Source organism: Vicugna pacos, chromosome 1 (genome assembly GCF_048564905.1).
Source record: "Vicugna pacos chromosome 1, VicPac4, whole genome shotgun sequence".
Classification (NCBI taxonomy): Eukaryota; Metazoa; Chordata; class Mammalia; order Artiodactyla; family Camelidae; genus Vicugna; species Vicugna pacos.
Window position 1 is genome coordinate 42,607,317 of NC_132987.1, and position 25,393 is coordinate 42,632,709.

At 41.1% G+C, this 25,393-nt stretch overlaps 1 protein-coding gene across 4 annotated transcripts in view; it reads right to left on the minus strand.

Moving 5' to 3' along the window:
- Positions 1 to 16,561: 16,561 nt before the first annotated feature.
- The window catches only part of TNIK (TRAF2 and NCK interacting kinase), a 357,941-nt gene continuing 349,109 nt past the window's right edge, over positions 16,562 to 25,393 (minus strand). For all 4 annotated transcript variants that reach the window (XM_006200807.4, XM_006200806.4, XM_006200805.4 and 1 more), the window contains 4 exons: positions 23,684 to 23,833; positions 21,764 to 21,923; positions 21,379 to 21,518; positions 16,562 to 19,199 (listed from right to left, as the gene is read on the minus strand). In XM_006200807.4, the coding sequence (XP_006200869.1) occupies positions 19,116 to 19,199; positions 21,379 to 21,518; positions 21,764 to 21,923; positions 23,684 to 23,833 (534 nt within the window). In that variant the 3' untranslated portion in view covers positions 16,562 to 19,115. The remainder of the gene's footprint in view (positions 19,200 to 21,378; positions 21,519 to 21,763; positions 21,924 to 23,683; positions 23,834 to 25,393) is intronic.

The window sequence follows — 25,393 nt, forward strand, 5'->3', positions numbered from 1 at the left end:
CTTGATCATGAGGAAAACATTAGTCATTCATAGTTAAATATAATGTTGTTGCCTGTTTTCTGTAGCTGCTCTTTGCCAAGTTAAGGAAGTTTTCCTCTAGTCCTATTTTTCTAAGAGTTTGTGTGTGTGTGTGTGTGTGTGTGTGTGTGTGTGTGTGTGTTTAAATAATGGGTATTGAATTTTATCAAGTGCTTTTTTTGCATTAATTATATGAACATGTGATTTTTCCCGTTTAGATTGTTAATATGGTAGATTACAATGATTTGCTTTTTGAATATTGAACTAGCCTTGCTTCTCTGGAATAGCCCTCCTTGGTCATAGTGTATAATACTTTTTATATATTGCTGAATTCTATTTGCTAGTATTAAGAATTTTGGGGGGGGTAGGTGTAGCTCAGTGGTGGAGCACGTGTCTGGCATGCACAAAGTCCTGGGTTCAATCCCCAGCATCTCCATCAAAAAATGAATAAATGAACCTAATAATCTATCCCCCCAACAAAACAACAACAAAAATTTAAAAAAAAGAATTTTTGTGTCTATATTTATGAAGGGTATTAGTCTAAAATGTTCTTTTTTTCTTTGGTCTGTCTTTGACTTTGATATTAGGGTAATATTAGCTTCAGAGAATGAATTTAAAAGTCATTTCTCCTTCAGTGTTCTGAAAGAGATTGTATTAAGTTGGTGTTTGGTAGGATTCTCCAGTAAACAATCTGGATCTGTAGATTTCTTTTAAGGGGTTTTTTAAATTGTAATTTTAATTGCCTTAATACTTACAAGACTATTCAAATTATCCATTTAATATTGGCTGAGTTGTGGTAGTTAGTATTCTTTGAGCAAGTGGTGAATTTCATTTCAGTTGTTGAATTTATGTGTATAAGGCCTTTCCTAGTATTCCCTTATTATTCTTTCTGTGTCTTCAGGGTTTATAGTGATTCAGCCCTGTTTCATTCCTGATATTGATAATTTGGGTCTGCTCTTTTTTGTGTGTGAGTCTTGCTAGAGGTTTGTACATTTTACTGATTTTTTTTTCAAAGAACCAGATCTTTGTTTCACTGACTTTCTGTTTTTCTATCTTCGATTTCAGTAATTTCTGCTCTTACCTGTATTAGTTCCTTCTTTCTGCTCACTTTGGGTTTATTTTATCGTTCTTTTCCTAGGTTCTGGAGAAGGGAAATTAATTGATTGATTTGAGAATCTTCTTCTTTTCTCATGTATACATTTAGTGCTATAAATTTCCCTCTCAGCATTACTTTAGCAGTGTCTCGTAAAATTTGACATGTTTTATTTCAATTTCCATTAAGTTCAATGAATTTTTTATTTCCCTTGAGACCTCCTCACTGACCTGTAGATTATTTTAGAAGTGTATTATTTTGTTCCAAGTGTTCAGAGGTTTTCCTGTTATTGTTCTGGTATTGATTTTTTGTTTCATTCATTCCATTGTGGTCAGGAAAAAAACTCTGTATGATTTTAATTCTTTTAAATTTGTTAAGGTTTGTTTTATGGCCCTGAATATTGTTTATCTTGGTAAATGTTCCATGAGCACTTGAAAAGAATATGTATTCTGCTGTTGTTGGGTGGAATGTTCTATTAGTGTTGATTAGAACCTGTTGGTTGATGCTGTTGTTGAGTTCCTCTAGTTCTTTGGTCTAATTGTTCTATCAAATGTTGAAGTCTACAATTGTAATTATGGATTTGTCCGCTACTGCCAGATGAAGGCAGCAATCCATGCTGCCCACTCAGCCTACATTGACACCAAAGACAGGGGGAGGTTCTTCATTTGTGCTGGGCAGGGATAAGAGTTCCATTTCTGCAAAGACTCTCCACTGACACTATGGTAGGCATGGCCTCACTACTGATGGGCAATGGTGAAATGCCTGTCTCTCCACTAGATCTCCTATGAGTTTAACTGATCTAAGTTTTAGAGTCTGTATGGAGAGCACTTCAAACTTTCCCAGATGACAGCCTGTTAGGTTTCATATAAGCCCAGAGTTTTAGCTTCAGATCTCTGTTATTGTTCTGGAAGACCCTGCTGAAGGTTGTCATCATGTGATCTACACCATGGTGAGTGTTTGGCTCTCTTTTCATTCATATGCTATATGACCCAACTCATTCAACAGTTAATAACTGGATTCTTGACCATTAAGGGCAAGAGCAGACAGCTGCTTAAACTGCAAAAACAGTGCCATATTTTCCACTAAGTCCAGAGACCCTCACACCTCCTCCTTCTTTCAGTTCCACTTAAAATCCGAATGGAAATTCATTGCTTGTATGGAGAATAGCCATATAACAAGAACGCCCATGATAGCCTTTCTTGTGTAAAGATAAAATGAGGACTTTATTGAATATATTGATATTGAAGATTTGAGATTATTTAATTTTGGAAGATACTAAGCAATTTAAGTAAATAATTTGGAGACAATTTAGTAGCCACAAAATGTTTTAGATTCGAGCTTTAATTAAACTTTGTGTCCCTAAGCAATGTAAGGCAGTTTGGCCAATAATATTAGATGCTTGCTTCTTAGAGTAGGTCTTAGGAATAACTAAACCAGTGAACATGAAAGTCTGAGCTTTGATGTAACAGACTTGAGGGAGAGGGCTTGGTAAAGAGTAGATATTTCTCAGATAGTAATGTGAGTGTGGGTTGGACTGTGCAATGAGTGAAGGAGGGAAGGAGGAAGACACTAAAAAGAATGGAATCCAAGCCTCCAGGAAGGCCTGCCGAGACTGGCATATTGTTCCTGTTTGGATGACGCTCTAGGACCCACAATGACCTCTTGGACTTCCCCTGGAAATGAACCTTGCCAGAGGTCCAGAGAGATCAAGTCTTGGTCCAAGTGCAGTCCTGGTCTCTATCTTCAACCATATCCACGGCTAAGGGAGTCTTCTATGACCTTAAAAAGAGTGCCCTGTGCTGGGACTAAGAGGGAAGAACATGGGGCAGGTTTTTGGTGCCAGTTCTGTCTGTGGAAGCCAATAAACTGGCCTATTTCCTTTATTCTCTTTCTTATCCTTTTTTTGAACTTGTCTATAATTGAGTCAATTCAGTGGACCCACAGACGGATAAGAAGGGATTAGCAGATTCTTCGGACTAGCTCAGTAGTCACCTGGAGAGTCTCAGACAATCTCAAGTGATAAAGCCAAATGTACGTAGAGGCCTGTGGGACCTCTTGACCCATCCCAAAGGCAAATCTATGGCCACCAGGTGCGGGAAAGAGGAAGTAGCCCTGGTCACGGAGGCTGTGACTGTCGAGACTTCTTCAACACGTATGGTGACCTTAATAGCCTTTCAGTGATCCACACTGTGAGTCTCAGGTTCCAGATAAAAAGCTACCCAATAGCTGTACAAGTCTAGGCACCGTCCGCTCCCCTTTCATTTATTTTTTTTCTTCTTTCAAAAATATTTACTTCATTTTAATAGCAAATTAAACATATATACATGAGAACATTATCACTGAGAAAATTTCACAGAAGGCAGGTAAAGCTAAAATGACCCTTTACCCCCATCTTCAACCAAGGCAACTCCTCTGAGGTGTTTCTGTTTTCAGTTTGATAAGTGCCTTTCCACCATCCTCTTTGAATCTTTCACTCTTATTTGTTTCTATTGCTTTTCCTCCTCACTAAGCTTGTCCCCTCTGCTATGTTAGGATGAGCTTTTAATTGAATTACTACTCCTCAAAAAGCTTTCTCTTAGTTGGCCTTCCTTGGTATGAAATGGAAGCCTGTAGGCAAGTGATGCGCAGTTTGTCATTCCAAGCCCGGGTGTCTGGATGCCCTTTCCAGCACCCCAGGCCTCTGCTTGTCTGAGAGAGAGCGGGAGAAGACGACCAGCTGTGTCACGGCTCCTGCCAGGCTGATGATACCTGGCTGACCCCTTAGCCTGCTGCCCATCACTTCAGAAAGGATGAAGGGTCTCCCCTTCCTGGAATGGTTTTCTGTCTTTTCTGAACCCAAGGTATCTTGTAAAAGGAATTCACGCCACCCACCCACAAGGGTTTGGATAACTGGACAAGAGATGTTGTTTGGGTTCTCCCTGTGCAAAGGGTTTGGCAGTTTGACTATGGACGAGTCTTGCTTAAGTCTCTAGACTTCATCAATAAAACAAACTAGACAATCTCTAAGGCTTTTCACGTGCAAGGTGGAGATTGTATCTGATTCATGGAGTTGTGAGGATTCAAGAAGACAGTATGGATACAGTACCTAGAATAAAGCTGAGCACATAGTAAACTCTCAGTATATGACGGCTGTTATTATTTTTCTGCTCTCAGTTTCCACGATTCTTTGTTCTGAATTTAACATCCTCTCCAAAAGTTAGTATACGGTCCTGTGACTCCCCGGGTTGACTAGCTCTGTGAGTTCTGCTCCTTCTTTCAGCCTGGAGTTTGTGATATTTGGCAATGAGGTCAATTTAAGCCCCGTTAAAAGAACAAGGGGCCATCTACTGAGCAGGCAGTTCCCTGGACTTGTGCTATTCATGTCACGAAGTTTTGACAATCTGTGACAAATTCTTTTGACAGATGTGCATCTATGGCAATTTATCAGTGAGCACGGTCCCAAATTAATTAATCATTGGGCAATTCAGTCTAAATTAAACGGTGCTGCTGCATGCAGAAAATTTTTGTTTGAAATTCTTGAGTCATTTCAGTTTAAATTAAGTCAATTAAAATTCTCTGATACTAACCATTTTTCAATCAAGTGTGCCTAAATGGCTACAGTACTCCACAGGGCATCTTCTGGTTATGAGTTTGTGTCTCTTTAATGTCTGTGGGTTAATCATTTTCCTACAGTGTGCTATTTTCTGTCACTGCCTTCAATACCGTTTGCTGCTAATTTGTGGGGTGTTAAGGGAGGCTTATGAGGTTGACACAAAAAAGTGGGAGCGAAGATCAAGAGGTCATCACTGAGGTTTAACAAACAATGTTGCTCGGTGTTATTGACCAATAGGTCACCAATAAAAGGAGCAGAGTCAGGGAGAAATGGTTCTTGTGACAGCTGTTTACCAGACGCAGAGCAGTTCCAGGAATGTACTGTAACAAGCAGATGGTGCAACTCGTTGGTGGGTGAGTTGTTGACCAGGTATTTTTTTGTCTTGTAAATCTCTAAGAGACACAGCCAGCTTCAGTGTATTAGTCCCATTCTCCTCAGAAAATGCCTAACACTTGCAAACACCCAAAGTGGGCTTCTGGCATCTCTTCAGAGACACTGAGAGTCAGTGGCAAGACTGGTAAAAGTAAGGCCAACTAGAATTTCTTTCTCCCTTACAACTTGAAGTCATCTCCCCAGTTTGAGCAGGGCAAGTGGGTTTGGGGAATCACTTTGTGGTGGTTGGTGGAAAGAGGAAGTGGCTTTTATTTTTCTTTAGGAAGTCAAATGAGTCCATCAGAAACTGAAGATCGGAGACTCAGTGCCTCCATGCGGTAGATAGGCAGAGTCCACAGTCCTAGGAGCAATCCTTGGGCCTCTAGGGATGGCCAAGGCTGCTGCAGAGTGGAGCCATCCTTTGCGGTAGCCACAGTCTTCTCTCACAGGTGGTGTCTGCCCCAAGGTTGGGTCCTGCCTTTCTTCTCATTTCCCTTCACTCCTTTTTCTTTTCTATTCCCAAACTCTCCTCAGGTGGCCTATGCTGAACTGAAGGGGGAAATTGCTTTGTTTTGCTACAGCAAGAGCACAGGTCTCTTACCCAACCTAGCTGTGGGATTCCAGCCAAGCCTTATGGGTGGGCTCTGTTGCCTTTGTTTTACCACTGATGGAAGCAGGATGAAGAGGGTCAGGAATGCGGCATGGTGGGGAGGAAAGAGTGCAGTCCTAGGAGCCTTCTTGCTCCACTGCTGATGCAGCCCTCCAGGCCACCTTCAGCTACAAAGTAACTTGGGGTTCTGGTCTCTGAGGGGTTAGGCTCTAAGTTCCTTGCAATTTTGTTCTTCCAAGACATGCAAGATCACAGCAAGGGTAAGGGATAGGTTTCTTACTGATGGCTTCATAATAAAGGGTAAAGAGATGGGTGAGTGTTCCCATAAGTAAATGTCCTGAGTGACACATTCTATTCTAGTTTATTTCTGGTAGTCATAGCCCCTGCCAAGAGGCAGCCCCCACACTAGAATGTCCCTGATCCTTTTGTCCTCATCACACAGCACCCAGCCTGATTCATCCATTGTCCTTACTCACAGATTTCTTGCCAGTGAGAATTCACTTAGCATTTTAATCCATTAATTTGCTGCCGCAGAGCCAGCTCTGCCTAGGAGATAACAGCTCCAGATGCTGAGGTGCTCAAAGTTCGCTGTCAGAAAAGTTTACCGGGTAATGAAATAAAAAAGCATCTCAAGTACCAGATGCACAAGGTAGTGCTTTTGCTGATTGTCATTGTTAACTTCCACAAAGATTGTAGCGGAATGTTGGTGGGAACATAGAAGAAAGAGATCAAGGATGAAGCTATGAGTTTGCCATAGAAGCCACTGCTTGATGGGTAAGGTCAAATCTGAGTCTAAGACAGATGTTCCTGTAAAATATCTTTCATTAAGGTAGAGTTATATTCATTTTTTTTAAAGCCATCAAACCTTAAGGAATGAATCAGGCCAATGCATGCATATTACACAGGAATATAAACCCAAGAGTGCCAGATGGAAATGTGCATCAAACAACAGAAAGTCAGTAAAAAGTAATTTGGTTTTTAAAAAAAGGAAAAAAGGGGAAAAATACAATTTAGGGTATTGAAAGTAAGTGACAGAGATACCTTATTCTTTCCCTCTTTATATAAAACAATGCATATTTAAAAAGTGAAAATGGTGCTCTTTTTATGTAATCTTTCCTCTAACATTTCTCTTGTATTTTATGAGCATTGTAAGAAAAACTACACACAAAGTTTGCAAAGAGCTTTTCTATCGGTGATCTGATCTGATCAACATAATCGAGATGTGAGGTGGGCGGGAATGGCCTCATTATCCCCATTTTTGAAATAAGAAAACAGAGGCTTAGAGACGTGTGTTTGCTTAGGGTCACCCAGCTCGCACACTGTGTTCTGACTTCAGATTCTTTTCGTCTGTGTATTTTAGGAATGAAGTCCTAGTTCTCAGTTTTCCCTTTTTCGTGATTTTCACAAGCCCTTTTAGTGAAAGGCCAGGGAAAACCTCCCAGGGTGATCACTGACACTGAATCACAGTCCTGACTTTAATGTCTTAAGAACTAATTACTCTTTGATAAGATGCTACTCTGGAGTTCTTTATTTTGAAGAGGATGGCTCTTCTCACACTGTTATTGGAGTGGTTTGATTGAAAGCACACTGAACTGGTCACCAGAAGAGCCCACTTCTTATTTAGGTTCTACCACTGTTCACCCCTAAGATCTTGAGCAAGCTATTTCTAACTCTTTGTACCTCAGTGTCCCCATTTACAAAATGAAGGGATTAAACAGAATAAGATTTAAATTAAAATTAAAATTAGGAAAGACATTTTAAGTATGGAAAAAATTAAAATGCATAATTAAAATAAAAATAGGCAAGACCAACGAAGCAAATCAAGAGATTAAGAAATTAAGAGTAAAGAAAGAATATAATGGGACATTCAAACATATAGATAAAATGTAAATGAAAGGGAGAAAAAGGGTTAAGAGTAACAAACAAAAGGAAATGGAGATATTTAAGCATAAAAATATTCCAAGAAGAAAAGCAAAGTAAGAAGAATAGCAAAGTAAGAAGAATTTAAAGACACAAAGAAATCAAGACAGCTGCCAAATAAAAAAGAAAAGTTAAAATAGAACAAAAAAGTAACTAAGTAAAAAAAATTAGAGGTTGAGTATAAAAAAGATAAGTATTAATCAAGTAGCAATAAAATTGTTATTGTAACCTAAATCTGAGACAATAAAAAGGATGGTAAAAATAAAGGAAGTTTGAAAATTTGAGATAGAAAGAGGGTCAGCATGAAAAGAGAAAAGCAGTTCAAAGTAGATGCCAAGAGGCAAAAGTAATAGCCATAAAGTGTACTTTTAAAAGGGTATATTTCACAAATAAAAGATGCTATTAAATTAACTTCAAGAAAACAAGAAGAAAAGCACCTGCGTACCAGAGCAGGTGGGCGTCCTGTGTCTTCAGCAAGGCCCTCTGGGCTGAGGTCACCTGCGGCAGCGCCGTGTCTCCAAGCAGGAAGCTCAGGCTCCCCCGCAGGCAGCAAAGCCCCCAGCTGTCAGGAATGTGCCCCAGTGACAAAGGGCAGTTTCATGGTGGATGAGGAGTGGGGTCGGTGGCCAGAGACCCAGCCCATTTGGCAGGTCACAGCAACCTCTGGGAAAGCCTTCAAGCCCTGCTTGGAACAAAAGTTTATAGCAAGATGCCTGCACAACATGAAAAAAGGTGATTCCTTGCACATGCTTACAGTGTCTAAACACACTGGAAACATGCAGAATTGTTCAAAGGGGAAGAAGGAAAAACTCCAGAAGTGTAGCGTTTCTTGAAGTGTGAGATTGGGGGTTTTCAGCATCACGGACACCAAAATTACAGACTGCTGCTCACAGCAGGGTGGGGGTGTTACAGAACTCTGCCTGAGTCACAAGCACGCGGGTGATTCTTATGACCAAGAGAGTCTGGGCTAGTAGGGCCCAGGATGTCTTCATACTTCAAAGCTGGGGTTCAGTGAAGAAATCTGGGAACTTAGTCCTACAGACAGCAACTAAAAGAATGCCTGGAATTACGTGCATGAAATGATCTGTTTACGGGGCTTCTACCACCAACACACAGGAATCACTGCATTAATTCCTAACTGACGGTGTGATTCATTCATCAAACATTGCCCAGGGGGCCAGGCAGCTGGCTGAATCAGGATTTTGAAAGCCCTGGGGCCTCTGTTAGGGGACAGGTGTAGAGGTTCAGAGAACACGTTCTACATTCACATAGTCAGGTGATTGTCTTTCCTGCTCCACCAGCACTTTCTCTGGTCCCACTGAAATACTTGCTATTTCTGGGCCCATGTGCCCTTCATTTCTCTGTGCCTTTGTTCAAGCTGCTCCTTCTTGTTGTAATGTCTTTCTCCCCCTTTCCTGTCTCATAATCTGGTAAAGGCCGCTTCCTCCTGGAAGCCCTCCATCAACACTCCAGGCAGAGGGCCCCTTCTCTTCAGTTCGATAGCAGTCCCTGCATTCCTCTGGCAAATGCTAGGCTCTGCTTTTTTGCTGTTGTCTCTGTGCATATTTGTATTCTTCCCCTGCCTTCCCCACCTGCCCTGCAGCAAAAGGAAATTGCAGCTCCTTAAGGGCAGGGATCATTTCTTCATCAGCTGTTTCTGCCTCAGCATCCAGTGTGGGGCTTGCTATGTAATAGGTGGCTGATAAATAAATGGCTGCTTTGCTTTTCTCCACGTAGATGGTATGTGCTGGGTTTGCTTTAGTGACTTGTCAAAAGTCTCAAATACTTTAAAAAATGAGATAGCATACAAACGTGCAGAAAATAAAAATACTATGATGATACAGTATTTTGGGGGTTCTCTGATACGTACAGGTGATAAGGCAGCTTTATTAAAATGAACTGAATCAATGACCATTAACATATCCACATTAAACATTGCCATAAAGCACAACCAAGATACAAATGAAGGTTCTCAGGGAAAATGTTTACAGTTACATTTTCCATATTATGGGTCAGGGACCTCAGCAAGGATGGGGGCTGTGGAGCTAAAACAAGAGGTCTAGTATCCAAGTTTATACCAAGCACTGTTTGTAGACTGAATGACTCACATGTATAAGTAGTTTTTTTTCAAATGAGTGTGGCTTATAAAATGCAGTTTCATTTAAGTATTACCGAACTTTTTGCTGCTTTTCAGTTTCTTAGATGGTTATGATGGGAAGTCATCATGTTTAAAAAGATTGGGAACCACAAGCTGATAAGGTGGCTGGGATGCAGTTAGCCGATGACTTCTGTGTTGTGCACTATCTTCCATCTCACAGCGTGTCCACTCTGTAATGGCCCTTAGGCTTGTGGAAGTTGAATTCTGCCTGAGACCAACCACCACTTACCTTGATAAAGTCAGCAGCAGAAGTCGACATCACAGACCCCAGCTGGAGCACCTGCTTTGTTCCTGATGCCGGGTGCTGCTGCTCCCCCTCCTCCTTCCATATTTATCCCATCAGTTTCTGAGATGGGCAGTACTTTTCTGTACTGAAAAAAGATCTGAACTTTCATAAGTACTCTAGAGCAGTTATTGCCACTTTTTTTTTTTAGATTCCACTAAGCAGGAAAATTTAAAAAACAAAACCGAAGTCTCCCCTACACAACCCAAAATCTTGTGGGGGATTGACAAGAAGGCTGCTAAATTTTCATTCTGCCAACCTAGAACATCTAATAAAATGAATGTCTATATATTATCAGCATCAGACTCTCAAATATAGCTTTTCACTGTACAAAGAGAATATGCCGCCGCCAAATTAGACTGCCTCTAAATGAGCTTTATGGAAAACTCATGTTGTCCTTTGCCTTGGATTGGGGATAACTTTGGCCTGCCCCGATTGATGGGTCTCCAATTATGAATGGCTGTCCCACTGAGGACACAGGATGAGATAGTTAAAAAGCATCAGGTTGACCTGAGAGCTATGCTGTTTCCTTCTGCTCCAGTGATGCCTTCTAGCTCTACACTCCCCCATCTTAACTGGCATCTCTTTTACTAAATAAGTTTAGTAATACAGGATAACCTGAGATCATGGAGCATTGGGTGTAGGGCTGAAAAATTTGGTCAGACCATGATGTTACTAATCCACCTCCTTATGACATCATCTTGTAAATTGAATCTGAACTTTGGAAACCAAAATGACCAATTTTGGTGGGAGATGACCCTCTTTAAATTTGTTATTGTCACTGAACATGAACTTAGCTGCTTATTGGAAATATAAGAACACATATTCAAGCTAGTGATATTCAATTTTTGAAGAAAACCAACACTCCAACATATTTTCACAAAAATTATTGAGAACTCATTTAAAAATCAATTATGGTGTCTTTACAACTGGAATTTGTGATGTTTAGATTGTTCACAATGACTGTGACATTTTGGGCATTTCTTAGCATGTTTCACATTCTCCATCTGTAACTGGAACCAACGCCCTGTATCTTTTGTAAAGGACTTTAGGAATCTAAAACTAAGCAGCATGGAATCTAGAAATGGCTTTGGTCCTGGAAAAGGCTGATTAAGATCTTCTCCCTGACTATTTAGCATGAATTACACATTATCCTTCATCTCAACAGATTTGTGAAAAGACACAGAAAATAGAGGAACAAAAAAAATTATTTCACTGTTATATTGCTTCATATTACATCATTTCATTATCTTCTTTCTTTATTTTTTAAAATATTTCTTTTATTAAGTGAGCAGGAAAATACATGATTGAACAAATCAAAACTACAAGTTGTGCCCTTTACAAGACGGAGTGAAACAATAAATTTGTCAGAGGGCATGTGTCAATTTCCTACAACAAAGCTTCATGCAACAACATTCAGTGGAGCTGAATATATACAGATGTTAGAAGCTGTCCAGGGGAGCCTCAGAACTATTGTCACTTGGACGAATAAGACCCAAATGTCATTAGGCTTTCTTGAAGCTGCATTTGGCAACGGGATACCTTAAATTTTTTTATTTCTTGTTTTAGAAAAAAGATTTGCTGTTGTTGTCATTTTTAAACATTTACACCAGAAAACAAAACTGAGAGTCCTCTTCCCACTTCCAGTAACTCTGTACTTACTGCAATGCCAGTAGCTTAAAATGGATCATTATGTGTACAAATGTAAGAGTTTTGAAATAATACTTTTCTCAAGGTTCTGTATGACAGCCTCTCCTCCAGCCCTGCAACTTGGCCTGTTAAGATGATTCATGGAGCAAGAAAGTACAGCCAGGATTGTAGCCGGGTGTTTTCCATCCATGATAGTTTTCCAGGAAAGAAAACCCATAGGATTTTCTCTTTTCTACATGAAAGCAAACCTTTGTTTTATGATACAGACTTTGGACACAGCTTTTTGATATTAAAATCAAAATGACCTTATAGTTTTATACCTTAATTTAACATTCCAAAACTCTTATTTATTTTCATTCATTTGTTCATCCAATAAATACTATTTGCTTCTTGTAGATGTTGATAAGTGCTACGAAAGGTGGTAAAGCAGAGAATAAGTGATGGATTGGAGATTATTTTACATAAGCATTTGATAGTAAAGGAATATTTGTGCAGAGACCCAGAGGAAGGGGGGTTTGTGAGGGGAGAGCTTTCCAGCCAGAGGAAACGGCCAGGGCAAAGGCCCTGAGACAGGAGCATGCTCTGAGGGCATTCTGGGTAAAGCAAGGCGGGCAGTATGGCTGGAGCGAGGTGAACTAGGGAAATAGTAGATGAGGTCAGGGAAGTGGTAGTGGTGGTTGTGGATGGGACAAAGGGTAAGCCAGATTTATTAGGACCGTGTAGGCCATTGTAAGGACACTGACATTCCGAGGCAGGTAGGAAGACATTGAGCACTTGAGCAGAAGAGTGGCATAGCCTGGTATACTGATGCATGTTTTGAAAGTGCCATCTTAGGGAAGATATGACATGGTCTCACTCAGCTTGGACTGTTGATATGTTGTAAAGCTAGGGGAAATAAGTTTTATCCTTTTTAATTTTTTTTTTATTTTTAGGATGGCATGTGGTATGTGAGAGAGAAAAATTGAGAAAACTACAAAATTTTTTGGTTTGGAGGAACTAAGTTGCCACTTACTGACATAGGACACAGACTGTAAGGGGCGTAGATTGGGAGGTGGGGTGCAAATTTAGTTTTTAGCATGTCGACTTTGAGATGCCAATTACACATTCAATGAAGCTGTTAAGTAAGTAGTTAGACATATGTCTGGCTTTCAGAAAAGAGGTTAGGGCTGGAGATAAAAATGCCAGCATATAAATGGTTTTTCAAGCCCCAAGACTGGAAGAGGTCACTTAGGGAGAGATGTCCAGTGCTGGGCACTCCAGGAACTCAGCAATAGGCACCGAGAAGGAATAGCCAGAGGTGAGAAAAGAACATGAGAGCGATGTCCCAGAGCCGAGAAAGCACCTTGAGAAGGAAGGAGCTATTACCCGTGTCAAAGACTGCAGGTGTATCAAGCAGTGTGCAGTCAGAGGCCTGAGCGCTGCGTCAGACAGCACGGACATTACTGGTGTCCTCAGCAAGAGCTGCTTCTGGTAGGAATGAAAGCCTGACTCGAGTTGGTTCAAGACACCAAGGGAGGAGAGGATTTGGAGATGGAAAGCATACCCAATTCCCTTGGAAGAGTTTTTTTTCCTTTGTTTGAAGGGGAGCAGATAAATAAGATGGGAGGTGGGGCAGTAATCGGGAATGGTAAGTTTCACTGGTCAAGATCAGGAAACTGAGAAGCCAGGGTATTTGTAGGATTGTCTAAATGGATACTGAAATCACCAAGAATTAATAAAGGGTGGTGTTGTAGACGGTGACAGTGATCTAAAGAAGCAAGATACTGAAGCAATGAGAAGGTAAGTTGAGACTTTACAGGCTGATGACAACAGCTTGAAGCATTGACTTTTAGGAGGAAGAAGGGATAATAGTCTAGATGTAGCAATGAAGAACAAGCAGGCATCCTACTACTATCAATATTTTATTATTCACATTTTGATAAACATAAAATAGTATATTTCAGGGCATGGCAGTCACAGTATGGAAAAACCTCGGCTCAGAACCTACCAAATCATTTCTAACTACTGCTTGGAACCACCTTAGACAACAATAACTGAAGGCCTTTTCTATGCAGGGTAAAAACTACTTGAAAGTAACCAAAAGGTTCAGACGAGAAAACATACCAAGATTTTCTTCCTTTCTATCCTGACACAGGTGAGACAGTTAGTTTCAGCACATTTTTGACAACTTAAAACACTTTAGAAAACTGGAGATTTTAAACAATGTAAACACTTGTAGGCATAGCAAAATGATAGTTTTCCCTTCCAATATTATAAATTTGGCATTTTTACAGTTATGTTAACATTGTAAATAAGACAGCTAAAATGCACAAAAATAGTTTCACAACATCCAATTTAAAAATTCACCCAAGCTGTCATCTTTTTCTTTTTTTTCCTTGCTGCAGATTTATTTCTTGCTGTCACCTAACATTTGAATTTCTGATTCAGGATGATGTCTGAGGTTTTAAAATAAACCATAATATGGAATTACTATTCCTTAACACTAACACTAGGGGAAGAGATAGGGAGTAGAGGCAACTGGGGTGTGGATATTTGCTATGGACAAACAGGGATCCATTGGTGGAAATGAAAACTCACCTTTCCTCCAGTATTTGCCCAGCCTCAACTGTGCAATGCGGTTTAGTGTGATCAAAAACAAAGCGTCAAAACCAAACTCCATCATGCAAGCAGTTGAGTTAGTTTAAAGGTATCTACACAAAGCCAAAAAGCTGGAAACTTTAGAACATTTCTATTTTAAACTGTATTTTCTAGTCTTCATCCAAATGTTCGGCATCATGGACACAAAGTCCAAGATTTTGATCTGAATTTAAAAACATCTCAAAACACATCCAGGGATTTTTGTTTTAAAAATGCTTTTATGAGGATTTTTATTTTGGTGCATTCTGGCACTTTCCAGAGTGACAGTGCTAGAAGAATAAAGCTCAAAGCAGAGAGTTATGGTCTCATAGTGTTTAATGCAATGCAAATTTTTGAATATTCTAATTGTTAATGGAAAAAAATCCCAGAATAATGATACCGTATAGAAACCAAACAGCACTAGAAAATGTTTGGTAGAAATGTACAAATGGTCAGCTTTGAACTTGCAGATTCTAAAGTTTTTCTTTTTTGCAGAGGCTTCTGAAAGGAGATGACCTTTTTGAGACCCATAAAAGGACAGCAGCACATTTTAAGGTCTTTGATATAGTTATACTGATCAAGGCCAAAATATAATGGTATTTATAAAAACTGGCAGGTAAATGGAATAAAATTCAGAGTTTTGGATTTTGTGTCGTAACTGTAGTATTGGGGAGGCCAGTGTTTGGTTGGTTTGTTTGTTATTCTTTGTTTCATTTGGTTAGCTTGAAAGTTTCGAGGACTGAATTGAAAGGTAGCTAACAGTTGAGAGAAACTGAGACAGTCAGAACACAGACTCAGAAGATCCGGGACTATCAGGAGCATGGCAGGGTCACTCACATGTCGTAGATATTCTCCTATTTCCCTCCAGAAGGTTAAAACGTTCGAACAGTACCTGCATTTTCTTTCTTAAAAATAACATAGCACATCTTATATCTTAAAGCAATCAGCACAAATGCAAGTGATGGCCGTTCAAGCAGACTTTCAAAGACAGCACACATTGTTAACACAAAGAGCTCTTCAACATTTCAAGAATACAGTGACGGGAACTGGGACACATACTAGTGGCAAAATTTTTTTTTTTTAACTTCATGGAATGTGAGGTCAGACTTTAGCCTCGTCCTTGTCTGGCAATGGACAAAACCAAAATGGCCCCGGCCTGAATATCACATCTCTTTCTAATCTACTGCACAGGAGGGACCAGAGACACCAATGACCAATAAGTCACAAGAGCAGACAGAAAACTGTTAGTAGGTCTTGACAACCAGGAATCAAGATGCTTTTGAAAAAACGTGTGCTTGAAGCCATGTTTGTAAGAAGCCCATCTAAGAAAGCAGTGTCAAAGTGTTAGAAAAATGGAGTTCCTGTTTGAGCGGCCTTCTGGGATGTCATCTGTGCCTTCATCTGAACTGTTGAAATAGCTCTAGATCATCTTGAAGCACTGTTTATAAGTCAAGAAAAATGAGACCATGTAAATAAGGTCATTAGACTTTCTGTGGAACTTACTGCAAGCTGTCCTCACTCATGTCGTGTGCAAGGACGATGGTCTGAATGTGACTGGCATGGGGAGGACTCAGTGTTTGAAGGGATCTTATAGATCATCTATTCCCACTGCCCACTGCATGGAGGAGTCCCTGCTACAGTGTCGCGGACCAGCACCCCGCAGCAACGGTCACCTGGCAGACCTTGGTCCACGACTGCGGTGTGGGCAGTCGCAGTGGATTTTACTGAATGATAATCAATTTAGAGTAGAAAGGACTGAAACGATCTAGTGAAACTTACTTTGGGAGAGGGCTCAATTTCTCTTTGTATAAAAATCTTAATAAATTTCTTTTGTAACTAGTTTTGAAACTAGTTAAGTTTCAGTTTTTAGCTTTAGTTCTTCCTGTCAGGAATTCTGTCTCCAGAACCGGCTTGTTTTATTTTTAAGGTGATATTTCAGATGGATGAAAAGTACAACCACTACTCCCCAACCTCTGCCTCCCCCCAGCAAAAAAAGAATTAAAGTAAACCAGAAAGTTGGGGATTTTTATGAGCCACAAGAACAGCTATTCTGAAACATTCTGTGTGACCTAAGCCTCAGTATTTCAGGGCTAGGACCTGTCCTGATGGAGGAAATGTATTTTTTAAGTTAAAAGCATCAAGGAATTCTTTAGGTAGCTTTTAAGAAGCACAGATTTATGTGGGGCCCTTTTAAATTTGGCTTTGCCGTGAACTGTGTAATATTTGTACAAAAATATAAAAGCCATGGCTTGATGTTTACCGTCTGTGTTTTATTGTTGTTGGCACCAGAAAAGCTCATGTTCTATGTTATGTCACTGTACATACTGTAAACAAGACTGCATTAATATTGTTTTCTTATGATTTTTTGTTTCAATGAATCTAGGTTTTAAAAAATACATTCACAAACTACCTTATGTTTAAACACAATGATTCCCTTTTATTTCTTAACTGTACCCAAAATCCCACAATAAAAAAATCATTTAAAGCTGTGTGTTTCGAACTTATCACTTAGAAATAAAAACAAAACAAAACATAAAAACAAAGATCAGTTTGCAACATAATTTAAAGAAGCTTCTGGTTTAAAATACCACAGCAGCAATATAAAGAGCTGGTGGCAATCACATTCGAGGATGAGACCCAAATCAGTATATCTTGTCCACGTCAGCATCCAATGACAGTAGTTGCTAAATTCAATCCAAACGTTATTGCTGAATTTGTTGCACGGAATTTGTGAAAACTGTATTGTTCAGCAGCAGAACCTTAGCAGTAAAAATGAGAACGGGAGGATTTCATTGCTTTTGAGCGCTAAAGGGACCACAAATGAGGACATCTTGGTGATGGCCTGAAGCTAACCCTCAATTCCATTCCTTTGTTATACTTGCTTAAAATAAATGCAAATGACAACCACCTTCACAGGAGGGGCAGAAACTGAACCATTTTCCCTTCCCCATGCCCCCTTGCCCAAATCACCAGATTGAAATGGGTCCATTTTCCTAATGTGTATTTCGTTCTCATTAATAGTACATCAGCTGCTCGGGTGTTTAGGCAAAATCAGTAGAATCACAGATTTAAAAAAAATCTGTTTACAGTAATTGTTTTCTCCAGAAACAAGCCACATTAGTTTTTGTTGTTGTTGGATTATTTTCCAATTTTTCAAGAAGAACAATTTGGTCAACTACTGTTTTCTTTGAAAAATATTAAATACATGTGAGATTGCCAGTTGAGCTCTCTATATGTCTCCTGGAGATAACACTGCTGTGATGAACAGTGAAACAAAACAAACAAAACGAGGTAGGTTAAAACAGGAAGCGCAACACAGATACCATTTCTGCAACACCTCGATACCACAGGCGGCCATGCTTGTAGCTTTGGAAAAAAAATCCCAGACAGTCACGTAGAAGTTCAAATCATCCGTGTAAGAGTTTATAAGGACACAAGTCAACCTGAACTAAATACATACATATCTCTGCACAAATGTTGTTTACCGTATACTGGGTAATTTGGAGGAAGGTAAAATGATTGGAGTCTCAGAATTCTGGCCAAAGCCGTGCTTTTAAGTTCTATAAAATTGGAACCAAGGATGCCTGCTGGGTCTCAGACAGGCTTAGTAGTAATCTAGTCCCTTCTCTCACCAACCCAGAGAGAACACAGGCAGCTCAGAAACATTTATTGTTATTATGTTTTCAGTCACAGTTTTCATCTTGAGAAAGTGGCACCCTCAGGAGAAAGCTGGGAATGACCAAAGCCTGGATGGTACTTATTCCCCAGTTCTCAGAAAGAACTCAACAAAGTCTTACTCCTAATAAGCCTGAACCGAGTGACCTCTTAGCTGGGAAGCTTTGTGCATTTAAAAAAAAAAAAAAGGTGTGTATTTATATACAATTTTAGCTTGTTTCCAGAAGCTCTTTCCGTCTCATCCCATCTGTCATCCCGTCTTTTGCCCTGATCTGTCACAATCGCCGAGGGAAAGGTGTACCGTAGATGTCCCTCATCCGCTGGAGCCAGCTCAGCTCCACGGCACTGCTGCCCCACTCAGCACACTCTGCTCTGCACAGGGCCAGATGAAAAGCAGCGCCTGTCAGACTCACAAAAACCGTAGTTGATTTTATTAGTCTAAGGCTAGTAGTTTAGCCATTTAAAATCTATTTCCCAAAAGAGGGGAAAACTAGTATTTTTCTTCTCTTTTAAAAATTCATTCGCAGTTGCTCACAAAAAGCAACCTTTTGGGTTGGTGAAGGCAAAAGAGTTCTAAAATTACCCCACTATGTAGTTATGGCCTTCAGTGTCACGAGATAAGGTACATTTATCGTGGTGTCTCTCACCATTCGAAATGGGAAAGTCTACAACGTATCGGATACTTAAAGCTAGTAGGCAGACAGTTAAAAACAGATCTTTTTCTCAGGATGCATTCTCTCCCCATTCTTACAAAGCAAGGGGGTAAAGAAAAAAGGTAAAACAAAACAAAACTCAAAAATCCACCATAACACAGCTTAATCATAAGAGCACACAATATTTGTTTCTATCCCTAACTCCGAAGGGCACATGGTCCATCTTTGTCCACAGACAACGCGGCATTCTTGGGGATCTCCTGGAAATTCCTGCCACCTTTTTCTCTCCTTCTCAACCAGGCTGCAACATTGAAAGATGGACTGTTTTGGGACGGGTGGAGGGAGAGGAAAAGGGGAAAGCGGTATGTTCAACCAAGCCTTCTGATTCTGCCTCTAGACTGGCATAAGTCCACATGAGTTATGTTCTTTTAAATTAGAAATAACGCCATGAAGATAAGTGCCAAGTGCTCTTCTGTTACCAGTTCATCATGGAATTTCTGTTGAGGGTCATGAAAAACACTTGGCTACTTCCTCCAGATCGCACGGATGCAAAAAATACCTGTTTGAAATTAAAAAGAAGTTAGTTCAACTGCATGGTTTCTTTCCCTCTTTTCTTCAACCGTCCATCCATTTCCTCTCACATGTCCTAGCCTTGCCATGTGTCAGCTCTTAAGACTTAATGGCTGGTGTTATAAAGTGCCTTTTAATACAGTGCATCCTCTGTAAACATTCCTGTTTATTGTTATAATGGTTACTACTACTTATTGTGATGTTGGTCTTCAGGGACACAGAAGGGAGTATATCTTGTTTTGCTACAACCCTTTGGGTGCTCACATTTTACAAGGGAGTTCCATGCTGGTCTAGACACAACAGGCCCTTTGTTGTTTTCTGGAAAGCCACAGAGGTCTCTTTCCTTTCCCTTAATGACAAGAGGGCAGACTTTGGGAATGAGGAGAATCCTTTCAAATTCCCAAAGTCAAGGGGGAATTTGGGGCCTACTGACTACTATACAACTTCATTCCTTAATTAAAAAAAAAAATTAGTAAGTGCTTCTGGTCCCATAGGGTAAGGTGTTTAATACCTCTTCACTTTGGCATTTCAAGAGTTAACGCTTGGTTTCTCTGCCGCTGAAGGCAAATCCTAGGCCAAAGGAGGCCACGGCATTAATAAGGAGAACCACAGTCCATTAGGTCTGGGTGTGCTAAATCACTTCATCAAACAACTGAGAGAAGGGAGCAAAATTTGGGGTACTGCTTGCTTGAGCTGCACGTCAATGAACCACTGCCCTAGGGAAACAGAATTCCAGGTGGTGGCCTAGTCCTTCAGTCAGCCAACACCAAACTTTGGTCCAAGGCATCTACTTTTGTCACTAGTGAAAAGTCTCTGCTACTTCATTTCCACAACTTCTTCAGAAGAATGCTGTCTCTCCCAACAACTTCTTAGGAAGTTCCATGGAAATGCTTGTCATTCTGCTAATGCTACATTTGTAAGTAAAGCTACTGCTAGGGTCAATGAATCAAAATGGGGACGCACAGAAGACCCATGGAAACACAGTGAGGGAAAGAGAGGGCCATTGTTCTCCAGGTTCTGTGAGTCCTGGCTCGGGATACTAGCCCCCAGACACTGGTGTGGTCCCAGCCTGCTCCTGCGGGTGTGGGCATGGCTTGGAATGGGCTTTCTGAGGTGGGTCTTCAATGAACTGGAGTCTGGGAGTCCATGCCCAGATCACGCCTAGCCTTATGATCCTCAGAGACTAGGTGAGGGCTAGAGTTTTACTAAGGCTCAGGTCTGTGTTCTGGCATACTCTGATAAGGCTCTGGAACCATCCTTGCCACCCCCAGCTGTTATCCACCCAGACCACACCAGGCCACACCAGGTCACAGGAGGAGCTGGCTACTCTAGGGTCAGACTGAGATCAGCCTGGCTTCTGGGGAATGGGTGTGGGCCAAGAGATGTTTATCTGTCCACCCCATCACAGTCTTTTCTATAGATGTTTCTATCTGCTGTTTCGGGGACAGCATTTCTAAGTTGGCCGTAGTCACAAAGGATGATTCACAAATGTAGTATAGCTGAGCTACTAAGAACTCTGGGTTCATCTAGAGGGAGGGCAAGGGAGAAGCAGCACTGCCGTGGAATACCCTTCTGGGCGACTGATCATGCCAGATGGACACCGCCAATGTCACTGGAAAACAGTCCCCCTGTGACACCTCAGAAGAAACATGGCTGGAATGACACAGGACATGGCACTAGTTGAGTTTGTGATTGTGCATTCCTTAAGGAATGGGTGACATTTTTAAAAAGTTTGGATTTCTACACGTTGAATGTTTTACACTTAAAGTTGAATATAATGTGATGGGTTAGGTCCCAATAGTGATTTGGTGACAAGTCTAAAAGCAGAGTATAAAGTTGACCCACTGTGAGATGATTAATGGTGAGCCAACCCCTCTAAGTGCTTCGGTGAATTTGGGGTATCTGCTGAGTCATCTTAAGGCCTGGAGGCCACAAAAGTTACTAAGAGCTTACAGGAAATTTTTAGATTGTTTTTTTGTCTTTTTTGATACGTGAATAATATATTTTGAGGGTTCACATGAATCAAACCAAATAATGCCATTTCAAGAAAATATTGATTGTTTAACACAGATGTGATTCAAATCAGTATAAAGGAAAATGAAGGTTTCACAGGTACCTGGTGGTCTCTTAAAATGCAAACACTAATGCAAATGTTGAAACGGATTTACCTTATCATTTCTTTCACATAGAAACTTTAACCTTTGAGCTCGCTTATGCATAAATACTCCATCCAAATGTCCTGTTTCCACTGACCGGATCTCAATAGCTTTCTCGCCCCAGCCCATTATCTGATTGGAATGAATGTAGGCTGTCAAAAGGAATTTCCAAAACTGCATTAAAAACATTAGATGGGCAATAACTCACAGCATCTGTTCACATCTTAACCACAAAAATGACAAACGACTTGAGATAAACAGACAAAGCAAGTCTTACAAGTGTTATTCACAGACTTTTTTTTTTTTTTGTGGAATCAAATGGTTGTTTCACATTTCTTGACTTTCGTTTCATTTGGGGGGTGTAACTGCTGAAGGAGATAAGGAATGGTTAACCTACCCACAGACGTGGGCATTTCTCCCCATTGGAGCACCACATCCTTAGTTATCCGGCCGTAGGTGTTTACATACACCCCCTCATCCTCATAGCAAACGAGCATTTCCATTCCATCTGTTTTAGGCAAGATGACAATGGCATGAGGAGTGATATTGCCCTGAATCTAGAAGACAAAGAGAGGCCAGGCATTATTATTCTTTTTAAAAAATAAGACAGTATCTTGACTATTAATCTCTAAGAATTGCAAAAAAGAGTTTTCCTTGTCCCTTTTCCATCTGCACTCTAGGGACTGGCATTTCGCTTTGTTTAATTTAACCACTGACCTGTCAAATATCCTGGTAAATGCAAGCTTTGGCACTAGGTGGAGAACCCAAGTTACCGGTTCCTAAAATCAACAAGCACCCTGCGGGCCCTGCCGTGTGCCGAGCACCAGCCCTTTACACAGAGAACTTCAAGGCCTTCGAACAGCCCCCCAGGCCAGATATTTTTGCCTACAGATGAGGCAACTGCACCTCGGAGGGGTTACGTAACTTGAGCAAAGCTGAACTAGTATTTGGTCATAGAACTAGGATTTGAGCACATTCTCATGGACACTGAAAATCTCATGTTTTCTATCTACTTCCAAAAAAGATGAGGAGAATGCAAGCCAGCTGAGTCTGCTGGAGACGGCCTAGATGGGGCCCAACTGTGGGACCCAAACAGGCTACGAACATTTGACACAGGTTGTTTATATGGGTACCTACATAACAAGAGAATCCAAATCAATGGCTTATTTAGAAAAAAAAATTAAAAATGACCACTCATTAAAAAGAAAGTCACACTATTGAAATAAGTGTGGATTGACTTGTTCTAGGAAAAGAGACGTACGTGTTGCTGTGATCCCCTGGGTTAAGAACCTCATGGCAGACCAATGGGTGCTTGGTGGACAGAAGTGGGCGATGGAGGATGATCATGGCGATGGCCCAGGGCCCCTGCCAGAAGCACAGGCTCTGAGGCCCGTGTGCACGTACACACACGCATGAAAAGCTAGTGAATGACGGGTGTGTCATGCACTGAAACAACTTTGTTCAACTGCTGTGTTTCTTTGGAGTAAAGTCTTTAAACTCTCAAAATACCAAACAGCAACAGGTTTAGGCCTCAGACTTCATTGACAAAAGGTTTCTACTGTCGGTTAGTCCTGGGATTACATACAGGAAACACACTTCACATGGCATCATCTTACTACGTCAAACCACGTGCAGCATTTTCCTTTAAAAGTCACGTTTTAGGCAGTGTCAGTACAGTAATATTAATACTACAATTCGCAGGGCCCTGTGCCAAGTACTTTAGATGCATTACCTCATTTAATGCTGCTGATAACTCTATAGGATAGGTCCTTTTATCCCCAATATACAGATGTCAAAGCTGAGAGTTACAGAGGCTGCCTAATGTGTCCATTATTGCAAAGCGAATACACGCTAGAACCAAAGCATGTGCTCAGGGTGTCTGATTCCACCACAGGACGCTTTCCTCAAGTTAAAGAGTGGAACAAAAATAGCAGAAAAAGGACCACTGGCCTTCTCCTACATAAAATGGGAAACTTCAAAAACTGAAAAAAGGAGCTCATCTATTATATTCTGGCTTATGCCCTTGAAGGAAAAACATCAAATGTATTTTAATATAAAATCCAGTGAGACAGCATGTCCAGTAAATGTCAAATAATTGCCATTATGTGTTACCCAATTTTAAGCAGTCATAAAAATTAGCCAGAGTCACATGTCTTATTTCTTATAAGCATCACCTATTTAGTGAAGGCCAAAAGTCCATCTGCTTTACTGGTTGGTAAAAGTTAGCATGACTTCCACTAAAAATGTGCAAAAACAAATGTCTTTGCACATGCAGGTTGTTGCAGAGAGCCTTGGCAGTCCGCTTCCAGGAACTTACGTGAGATGGTATGTAGATATCATAAGAGTTTCCTGAATCAACATCAATAACATGGAAACCAGTGTGTGAACCAAAAATAACCTTTAATCTCTGACCTTCTTCTACTGTGAGATCAACAAGCAGTGGCTTATGCTGGAGATCTGCAAAAGACTTTAAAAACCATCCCATGAGTGTCCACGTCATTCAAAGAAGTTATCTTAACACATTTTTCCTTTAGCTATTTCCTGTGGAACTTAATGTCTGATTTTCTTAAATTGAAAACTAGGAAATCTTTCTTTCCCTTTTAGGGCTATTCATATTCTGGCTCTCAGAGGAAGAGTCTAGAATCCATTCTTGCCCCTTTCTCTACCCTTTGTCCTCCAGGGCAGAGAAGTTGGTTTACAGACTTGCTGCCTGGATGCCGCTGTAATTTCCTGTCTATTTCAGGCCGTTTCCTCAAGAAGTCACCTCTCTGGCCCCTGTCCTTCCCAAGTGACAGCCAGGCCCATGCATGGCTCCTACCTTTCCAGAAACAGCCTGGGTGGGCAGCCGGGCCAGCCTTGTGCTAAGCCGGTTCAGGATTAATGGGCATGCTCTGGTTCTGACTGTCCCACAGTAAGTGGGTGTGCACCAGACTGGCACTCTCTCTAAACTTAATGTTGAGATCTGAGACTTGGATTTGGGTGACAGAGAAGGAGGATTGGGGTGGTACTCCTCAAGACTCATGGTTTATACTGCCTGGCTGGGTTTAACTAGAAAGGTCAAAAGAGCTGCAGCTATGTTTATCCAGGTTCTGTGTATTAGAATCTGGACCCTAAGCCCCAACTAGCTATCAAGCGTTCCTCTGTTTCCCTCTGCCATTATCTAATCTACATTCTACCTGCACTGGGCCTTGTAGTCTGGGGGAGAATCATGAAACCACAGTGCGTTGGCTGTAATGCCACGACCCCTAACAGACCCTTCTCTCCTCATCTTTTGCTAACATAATTCTCACATGTGGGAGATTTTTGTCACACAGGAGGGCTTGATCCCTGCCGGCTCCAGCGTTTCCTGTTCAAGTCCTTGTCTTTGCTCTTTGCACTTTCCAGGCCAAGCCTGGTTTGCTGAACATGGCATTTTGCACTCGATCGTGCACTTTGGCAAGTCAACTGACAGCAGGAAACTTTGGGACCAGAGTGGAAATGGGATCTTGATTGAAGAGCTTTTGCGAAGAGAGATTCTGGCAGGACAGCAGCACCACTTTAGCTTTCAGGAGTCACCCTTTAAGTGTTATTACTAACCCAGTGCACTCCAAAATTTCTCTCCATAAAGTGGGGCTAGGGAGGGGAGGCCTGTTTCCACTGATGAATCTACCTTCCTGAGCCCATCACAGATGCGCTCCTTGCACGAAGGGAATAAGACAGAAGTGGGTGTGACTCAGCTCTGAAGAGGGGCTCATGATGTTCCCAAGGCAGCATCTGCCCTCACGTGGCATATGTGCCAAGAAAGAATATATAAAGGGTCAGAGAAAGATGACAGTCATAAGATGGAGAGAAAAAGTGAGGGCCAAGAAGCTATAAAGAGAGAGAGACTTAGACAGAGGGGAACAATGAACAGAAGACAAATCGACACCGGCTCTGGATTGACCGTGCAGCTCTGAAAAGATCAGAGTGCCTGTCAGTCCTGGTCCTGCTGGCGTCTGGGAGTCAGCTTTCAAGAGGTGGAGTCAACAGGGCCAGCATATCCCCATCC